At 37.8% G+C, this 10,028-nt stretch overlaps 1 protein-coding gene across 1 annotated transcript; it reads right to left on the reverse strand.

Moving 5' to 3' along the window:
* Positions 1-747: 747 nt before the first annotated feature.
* Positions 748-1,384, reverse strand: LOC108678448 (bestrophin-3-like; the record flags this gene model as incomplete). The annotated part of the gene is given in 2 exon segments (XM_047882751.1): positions 748-849; positions 1,096-1,384. Coding segments are annotated over 2 exon segments (176 nt in total), but the record flags the coding sequence as incomplete, so codon positions are not given.
* Positions 1,385-10,028: the final 8,644 nt, after the last annotated feature.

Below are 10,028 nucleotides of genomic sequence, written 5' to 3' on the forward strand. Positions count from 1 at the left end.
ACGTATGTATGAATTGTATGACGTATGTATGAATTGTATGACGTATGTATGAATTGTATGACGTATGTATGAATTGTATGACGTATGTGTGAATTGTATGACGTATGTATGAATTGTATGACGTATGTATGAATTGTATGGCGTTTGTATGAATTGCATAGAGTATGTATGAACTGTATGACAGGCATTAACCACACAGGACTATCAATTAGTCTCATAACAACTGAACTGATTTAATTAAAAACTAATTAATGAGACGATAATTCAAAAGTCACTTTGCTTATTATTTATACTAACCTTCTTTTTATTCTAATTATTATCTCATTATTCTAATTATCTTCGAATGATTTTAATTAACCTGTAATTATTAAAGTATATTATCTTGCAATTATTATTATAATATTTTAATTATTCTCATTAAGTTGTAACTATTCTAATGAGTTAATGAGGCATTAACAACGCCAATGAGCGGCCCCATTACCTGCACTCATTACGCCCATTAATTGTGATAATTGAGGCTTAAGTTGTTATTAGCGTGCCCTCCACGTAGGGGGGTAGATGTGGAGGGGTAGATGAGGAGGGGGTAGATGAGGGGGGTAGATGAGGAGGGGTAGATGAGGAGGGGTAGATGAGGAGGGGTAGATGAGGNATTGGTGGATTTGGCTTGAAAGGCCGTCAATGATTGGCTGATGAACTTACAATCTCTCAACTTTTTTTGAAAGTATAGGCCTTGCTCACCTCCTCTGAGGGTCGTCGAGGGCGAGGCGGTAGATGAGGGAGATGGTGGTGTAGGCGAGGCAGTAGATGACGAGCTCGTGCCACACCAGCTTGTAGATACTGCCCTGCCATCTGGTGGACAGGTGGGTCAGGTAGTGTCAGGTGGGTCAGGTGGGTCAGGTAGTGCCAGGTGGGTCAGGTAGTGCCATGTGGGTCAGATAGTGTGGTGTTAATGCAGGCCGTCATACACTTGGCAGGGGCCCGTTGGAAAAATCAGGTAGGAATAACATTAAAAATGTAACTAGTTAAAAAATATAGTGAGGTACGGATTATCAACAAAACCTTAGGTAGGAATAGCATTAGGAACGTTAGGCTCACCTGAACAGAAGCTTCCAGAAGCAGCCGAAGCCACGGCTGCTGGTCGCCACTTGAGCAGTGTAACTGATAGTCATCTTGGCTAGTTACAACCTAGCAAACTTAACCACAACTTAGCCAACGAAACCACAACCTAATAAACCTAACTACAACAAACCTAATAGCTCCACCGTGGACTAAACTCATTCAGTACAATTAATTAGTTTATAATTAATTAGTTGATATTAGTTAATTAGTTGATAATATCGAAGTTATCTCACGGAGGGCTTGCGGGTACCCGCCATCACGGCGCTGTAAACACAAAAGATTTGTACATTTAATGATTAGCTTTTGTTATTAGTCTTTGTGCTTAACCCTCTACCGCCGTATGTCACTCTCCGGGAACATAACTTACAACTTAAATTATACTATTATATATACTACCTATTATATTATATTATATTATATTATATTATTTTCTGTTATAATGTAACATTTCTTATTATATAACATTTACCGTATATTATTATTTTTTAATTTAAAGCAGATTTATTTAGAGAAAGTTCATTAATAATTTTTTATAGCGTTTCTAATTTTGGCGAAAATTTCCCTATTTCATTAAAAAGGATTAAAGGATCAAAAATTTTCAAAATCCTATTGAAATTGAAATTCGGCGTTTACAGGAGTCCAAAATTTCTATCAATTTTTACGATGTTTTTAATATACAAAATTTATTTTCAAATAATTGAAGTTTATATGATAATTAAATATTAAATATTGAATTGGAAAATCAAAAAATTAAAATGCCTTTACAAATTTTTAGTGATTATAAGTCGAAAATTAAAACTTAAAATTACAATTTTTGGAAGAATCCATTGGTTTTTAGGTTAATTTCCGTGTTGTTTTATTCAAAATGTGTAGTTTAAGTTATTTTTATGAATATTATTTTACGTTAAGGTATATCAAACATTCGATAACCTGTTTTTTAAATATTTACTTAAAAACAAATAGATAAAAAATTGTTACATGGAATTGAAAAACTTCTTCATAACATTATAAATATCTGTTATTGGTATGTATATACACATTATACATATAGAGGTATTATATATGTATATTTTATACGATATAAGAGATATACACGGCACGTATAAAACACATGCAATTCATACGTACGCACAAAATCAACCCACGGGAATAATGTGTGTAATTGGCAACACGGTTATATACATAACCTACCCCCCTCCCCACCCAATGGAAACACGCATTCATCAAATGGAGGATAATGGAGAAGCAACCATTAGTAATGGGGGGGTATAGTAAGTGATGGTTGTCCATTTTAATGGATAACTATAAATATATATAATAATAAGGGTATATATATAATATATACCCTTATATAATATAAGGTATATAATATAGGTAAATATATACCTTATAGGTAATAAGGTATATATTTACCTATATGTTATTTATATATGATGCTTGAATGGCCATCATTGATATACCGATGGTTATATATATCAGCAGTGTATATTATGTCTTATAATAGAAGATATATCATAAAGCAATATATAAATATATAGCATATAGGTGAAAAATATGTTATTTGGATTCAAAATTAATAAAATATAAAAAGATATATATTAAAATAAAACATATTGCATATATTTAAAATAATATATAATAATAAAAATAATAGTAATATATATGTATTATAAAATAATACTTGATTTTCATCTAATTTATTATCAGGCAATAATTCAAGATATATTAATGACCAATTACTTACGTTCTCTAAAATTGGATTTATTTAAGAAAAAAATTTGAAAATTTTATATCATTTATAAACGATAGAAAGATCGATGAATCATTTAATAATTGCAATATAAATAATTGAATAATGATTAGCATTTGAACGATTCACCATTTTCATTTTATTAATTATAAAAAATTAATTAAATTCATTAATTAATTCACACTCATTACCCTCCCCCATCACCCATCATTACCATCCTCCCATTAAACTCCCCCATTACCCTCCCTCCATTACCCTCCCCCTATTACCCTTTCCCCATTACCCTCCTCCATAACCTTTCCTCATTACCCTCCTCCATTACCCTCCCCTATTACCCTCCCCATTTCCCTCTTCCCATTACTCTCCTCCCATTACCCTCCCCCATTACCCTCCCCCATTACCCTCCCTCATTACCCCCATTACCCATTACCCTCCCCATTACCCTCCCCATTACCCTCCCATCATTACCCTCCCCATTACCCTCCCCCATTACCCTCCCCCATTACCCTCCCTCATTACCCCCATTACCCATTACCCTCCCCCCATTACCCTCCCCATTACCCCCGGCGACCGTTGAGTGCAGAGAATCACAGCCATGCCCATTACCATTGCGGTAATGGGCACGTCCAATTAATGGAATCCCAGGCATTACCATTGATGGTGCGCGGCGACAGTTGCAGCGGCACCATTATTTCAATGGGCATCAATGGGCCCATTATTTCAATGGGTCGGGACCTGTTCAATGGGTCCATTACAAATATGCTAATTGCCCATTACAATTTACTGACCAACGGATCGGTATAGAACTGAAGAAATAACGGCTTAGGAAATAACGGCTTAGGAAATAACGGGAGAAATAACGGCTTAAGAAATAAAGGCTTAGGAAATAACGGCTTAGGAAATAACGGAAGAAATAACGGCTTAAGAAATAAAGGCTTAGGAAATAACGGCTAAGAAAATAACGGCTTAGAAAATAACGGTTTAGAAAATAACGGCTTAGTAAATAATGGTTTGTAAATAACGGCTTAGTAAATAACGGCTTAGGAAATAACGGCTTAGAAAATAACGGCTTAGGAAATAACGGCTTAGAAAATAACGGCTTAGAAAATAACGGACAGCCCTTAAAATAAGGACAGCCTTTAAAATAAGGACAGCCCTTAAAATAAGGACAGCCCTTAAAATAAGGACAGCCCTTAAAATAAGGACAGCCCTTAAAATAAGGACAGCCCTTAAAATAAGTAACAAGGCAACACGTTGCAAGTTATTTTTAAAACACTTCTCTTTAACTTTAGTTATTTTTTGTCTGCTGCAAATCTTATAATAAATATTTAACACACTTCTTATAATTAATATAAGAATTACAATATTATTTAATATCTTATCCTATCTAATTATGTTATTTTAATAATACTTAATTACCTTCTACTTATCCTATCGATCTGAAATTTTGTAAACTTGCGTAAAATTAGAGACAATAATTCATGAATCAAATGACACAATAAATCATTTTGAAAATTGGATTTTTTCTAAAATGGAATTTAAAAATTAATTTTTGTAATACATATTTGATAATAGAATTAGATATTCATTGTACATGTTGTATAACATCACAGACACTGGATTCTTTGAAAATGTTGTCTATAAAAGTAATTTTTAAAGCCAATAGATTTATTGTTATTAATAACCTGTTGTTGGTGGGTAGGCTTGACAAGACTTGTTGCTGGGCAATGTTTAGCCAAGAATTAGTCAAGCATCAGTCAAGCACCAGTCAAGCGTCAGTCAAGCACCAGTCAAGCAAAAGAATATATATATATATATTTTCAAATTTATTTCTATGTAAATTTTTAGTTAGTATTTAAATATACTTCATAATAATTATTATCATTTTAGCATGTAAGTTACATTAATTGAATAATTAAAGTACCTTTTATTAATTAAAATCTGCTTAAATTAGATTAATTTATTAATTTAAATCTTCTTTAGTTATTTCGTTGTCCATTTAAACATTTTTACGTCATTTTTATGCTTAATGTATTCAGCCTTATTACTTGAAATTATATATAATTTTCTTTTATCAAATTTATTTTTATCTTAATAACTAGTAAAATTAATAATAACTAATAATAAATATCATAATTAATTCAATCTCATAATGTAATAATTTTTCCAGTAATCCTAACACTTATAAAAAAAACAAAGAAACAATTATTTATTTTGATATAAATATTATTTTAGTTTAATTAACTTTTATTTTAATATTTTTTTCAATTGATCTTCCTTGCTTGAAGTTTTAACGAATTTATTGAACATAAAAATTTTTTCAACACACTTAAAAAATTCGTCATTTTCAACTTTTACTTAAAAATCATATTTTCTGTCTTTTATATTATTCTATTTATTTTATTATTTTATTTATTTAATATATTTATTAAATAAATAAACTTTTATTTAATATATTTAATTTAATTTACATATTGTATTTAATTAATATACTTCAATTAATTTAATGTATTTCATTTGTTTTAATAGAAATACTGAAAAAACAATTGTAAAATCCAGAAAAACCAAATTATTTTCTCAGCCCCATTTTTAATTTAACAACTTAATGAATAAATTTATTTAAATTTAATTATTATTATGAAATAACTGAATTATATCCAAATCAATAATTATAATTATAAACTAGAATTAAATACAAATAGCAATTAACCCTCTTCCAAAAGAAATCAAATATGGCGGCTTTTAACCTTCACCCCCTCCTTAAGTCCCAAATGAACCCCCTGCCCCCCACTGAACCCCTTAACCCCCTAATCCCCCTTAATAACCCTCCTTAGAGGCTCTAATTACCCAGCCAATCACCGCCGCCCCGCCGCCGCCAATCGCGGGATTGGCGCTGAATTAACGAGGGAAATTCAACGCTGCTTTAGAGGGGAAATTTTTAAATAAATATTATTATGTAAATTATATTTAAATTGTCAATTAAGTGTAAATTAGTTTTACTGTAATGTAGTAATAACAATATTATTGTTAATAATATTAATAATAATGCTAATAAAGTAATAATTATAATAATAATAATGCTAATATTGACGATAACATTGGATAAATAATAATATTAATTATAATTTATTAATTATCGTTAACTACAATGCAATAATCAATATTATTGACAATAATATTTTTAATAACAATATGTAAAAATAATAATAAAAATAATAATAATAATAATAATAATAATAATAATAATAATAATAATAATAATAATAATAATAATAATAATAATAATAATAATAATCAATATACACTGCAGCAAACGCTCGCCCATTAATCGATCCCAGGCAATAAAATGTCCCAAAAAAAAAACAATCCAAAAAAATCCAAAAATCGAAGAAGAAAAGAAAAAAAAAGTAAAAAAGCAGCGAAGGCAACAAAGAACAATACAAAGAATTACAGTCGCAGCCAATAACAATGGGGACAATAGGCCTGATAAATGCGACGATATATATAACTGCATAGGCCTATATGCCTATATATATGCCCCCATAACTGCATAGGACTAAAGGCAGCAGCAAAAAATGTTAATGTAGGCTTTTTGTGAGGGAAAACAGAGGGGAGACCAGCGTGCATTGCCTTGCCCTTACTCCCTGCCCTTATTCCCTCTACCCTTGTTCCCTCTGCCCTTGTTCCCTCTGCCCTTGTTCCTGTCTCTTATACACATCTAGATGTGTATAAGAGACAGGTCAAGCACCAGTCAAGCACCAGTCAAGCACCAGTCAAGCACCAGTCAAGCACCAGTCAAGCACCAGTCAAGCACCAGTCAAGCACCAGTCAAGCACCAGTCAAGCACCAGTCAAGCACCAGTCAAGCACCAGTCAAGCACCAGTCAAGCACCAGTCAAGCACCAGTCAAGCACCAGTCAAGCACCAGTCAAGCACCAGTCAAGCACCAGTCAAGCACCAGTCAAGCACCAGTCAAGCACCAGTCAAGCACCAGTCAAGCACCAGTCAAGCACCAGTCAAGCACCAGTCAAGCACCAGTCAAGCACCAGTCAAGCACCAGTCAAGCACCAGTCAAGCACCAGTCAAGCACCAGTCAAGCACCAGTCAAGCACCAGTCAAGCACCAGTCAAGCACCAGTCAAGCACCAGTCAAGCACCAGTCAAGCACCAGTCAAGCACCAGTCAAGCACCAGTCAAGCACCAGTCAAGCACCAGTCAAGCACCAGTCAAGCACCAGTCAAGCACCAGTCAAGCACCAGTCAAGCACCAGTCAAGCACCAGTCAAGCACCAGTCAAGCACCAGTCAAGCACCAGTCAAGCACCAGTCAAGCACCAGTCAAGCACCAGTCAAGCACCAGTCAAGCACCAGTCAAGCACCAGTCAAGCACCAGTCAAGCACCAGTCAAGCACCAGTCAAGCACCAGTCAAGCACCAGTCAAGCACCAGTCAAGCACCAGTCAAGCACCAGTCAAGCACCAGTCAAGCACCAGTCAAGCACCAGTCAAGCACCAGTCAAGCACCAGTCAAGCACCAGTCAAGCACCAGTCAAGCACCAGTCAAGCACCAGTCAAGCACCAGTCAAGCACCAGTCAAGCACCAGTCAAGCACCAGTCAAGCACCAGTCAAGCACCAGTCAAGCACCAGTCAAGCACCAGTCAAGCACCAGTCAAGCACCAGTCAAGCACCAGTCAAGCACCAGTCAAGCACCAGTCAAGCACCAGTCAAGCACCAGTCAAGCACCAGTCAAGCACCAGTCAAGCACCAGTCAAGCACCAGTCAAGCACCAGTCAAGCACCAGTCAAGCACCAGTCAAGCACCAGTCAAGCACCAGTCAAGCACCAGTCAAGCACCAGTCAAGCACCAGTCAAGCACCAGTCAAGCACCAGTCAAGCACCAGTCAAGCACCAGTCAAGCACCAGTCAAGCACCAGTCAAGCACCAGTCAAGCACCAGTCAAGCACCAGTCAAGCACCAGTCAAGCACCAGTCAAGCACCAGTCAAGCACCAGTCAAGCACCAGTCAAGCACCAGTCAAGCACCAGTCAAGCACCAGTCAAGCACCAGTCAAGCACCAGTCAAGCACCAGTCAAGCACCAGTCAAGCACCNCCTGCCCTTATTCCCTGCCCTTATTCCCTTTGCCCTTATTCCCTCTGCCCTTATTCCCTGCCCTTATTCCCTCTGCCCTTATTCCCTGCCCTTATTCCCTACCCTTATTCCCTCTACCCTTATTCCCTCTGCCCTTATTTCTTGCCCTTATCACGGCTATCGCCAGACGCGCACGTCGCATTAGCGCTATCTGCGCCACACGGCGGGCGCCACACGGCGGGTGCCACACGGTGGGCGCCACACGGTGGGCGCCACACGGTGGGCGCCACACGGCCTGCGCCACACGGTGGGCGTCACACGGAGGGCGCCACACGGTGGGCGCCACACGGCGGGCGTCACACGGCGGGCGTCACACGGCGGGTGCCACACTGTGGGCGCCACACGGCGGGTGCCACACGGCGGGCGCCGCACGGCGGGCGCCACACGGTGGGCGCCACACGGTGGGCGCCACACGGTGGGAGCCACACGGTGGGTGCCACACGGCGGGTGCCACACGGCGGGTGCCACACGGTGGGCGCCACACGGTGGGCGCCACACGGTGGGCGCCACACGGTGGGAGCCACACGGTGGGCGCCACACGGCCTGCGCCGCATGGTGGGCGCCACACGGCCTGCGCCACACGGTAGCGTCACACGGCGGGCGCCACACGGCGGGCGTCACACGGAGGGCGACCTGTCTCTTATACACATCTAGATGTGTATAAGAGACAGTCTGGTGCCTGCCGCGTTCGTGCCTAAAGCGCTGGCGGTGATCTTCTCCGCCGTGTCGATAGCGACCGTGGTAGCGGCGCCGCTGGNCCATTAACGCATTCCTGGCATTCCTAATTCCCGCCATCGATTCCCACTTGGAATCGAGGCTCCTGGTGAACTGGAATCGCGTCGGTCAATCTTGGAATGTTCCCGACATGGCAACTTAAATGGGAATTCAGCAGAATTCACCTTGAAAAATCATAAAACTTATCATAAAATAGTGAAATTCGCCTTTAAAATAACAAAATTTACCTCAAAAATCATATAATCCATCTTAAAATCATAAAAGTCACCTTGATTATCATAAAATTCACCTTAAAAATCATAAAATTCACCCACCATTATCAAATTATATACCCACCATCATGAATTTCATGATGGTGGGTTTATATGAATTTCATACATCATGAATTTTATCATATCATATATCATATTATATCAATTATTATTATCATATTATAAATTATATATATCACATCATTTTATGTAATTTCATATATCATTTCATCTACCCACCATCATGAATTTCATGAATTTAATGAATTCACGAAATTCTGTACCCACAGAATTTCGTACCCACAGAATTCACCTTAAAATCACGAAATTGATCTTGAATATCATAAAATTCACCTTAAAATTTATAAAATTCACCTTAAAATTCATAAAATTCACCTTAAAATTCATAAAATTCGCCTTAAAATTCATAAAATTCAGCTTAAAATTCATAAAATTCACAACAGAGCGCCCAGATTTCGCAATTTATATAACATACCATCATGAATTCCGTGAATTCTATGAATTCACGAAATTCTGTACCCACTGAATAACGAGACAAAGGGCAGCCTTGGTCGATGAGTCACGCGCGCCTTGATCGCTGCTTAAGGGCTAACGAGTAGCACATTAATTTCCCATTAAAATAATCCAACAAAATGGAGCGACGCTGTCGATCACTTCGGTCATTAGGCGTCGTTGTGGTGATTAGGCCTCATTTGGGCCACTTACCCTCACTTACCCTCGTTTACCCTCGTTTACCCTCGTTTACCCTCGTTTACCCTCGTTTACCCTCGTTTACCCTCGTTTACCCTCGCAAAAATTATGGTTTAAACAAATGAGTCTTACGATCGTTTACTCTTCCACAGTCTCATTTGCCCTCACTTGCCCTAAGTTATCCTTCCTTACCCTCTCTTACCCTCACTTACCCTCACTTACCCTCACTTACCCTCACTTACTCTCACTTACCCTCACTTACCCTCACTTACCCTCACTTACCCTCACTTACCCTCACTTACCCTCACTTACCCTCACTT

The sequence above is a fragment of the Hyalella azteca genome, unplaced genomic scaffold, assembly GCF_000764305.2.
Source record: "Hyalella azteca isolate HAZT.00-mixed unplaced genomic scaffold, Hazt_2.0.2 contig11240, whole genome shotgun sequence".
Taxonomy (NCBI): domain Eukaryota; kingdom Metazoa; phylum Arthropoda; class Malacostraca; order Amphipoda; family Hyalellidae; genus Hyalella; species Hyalella azteca.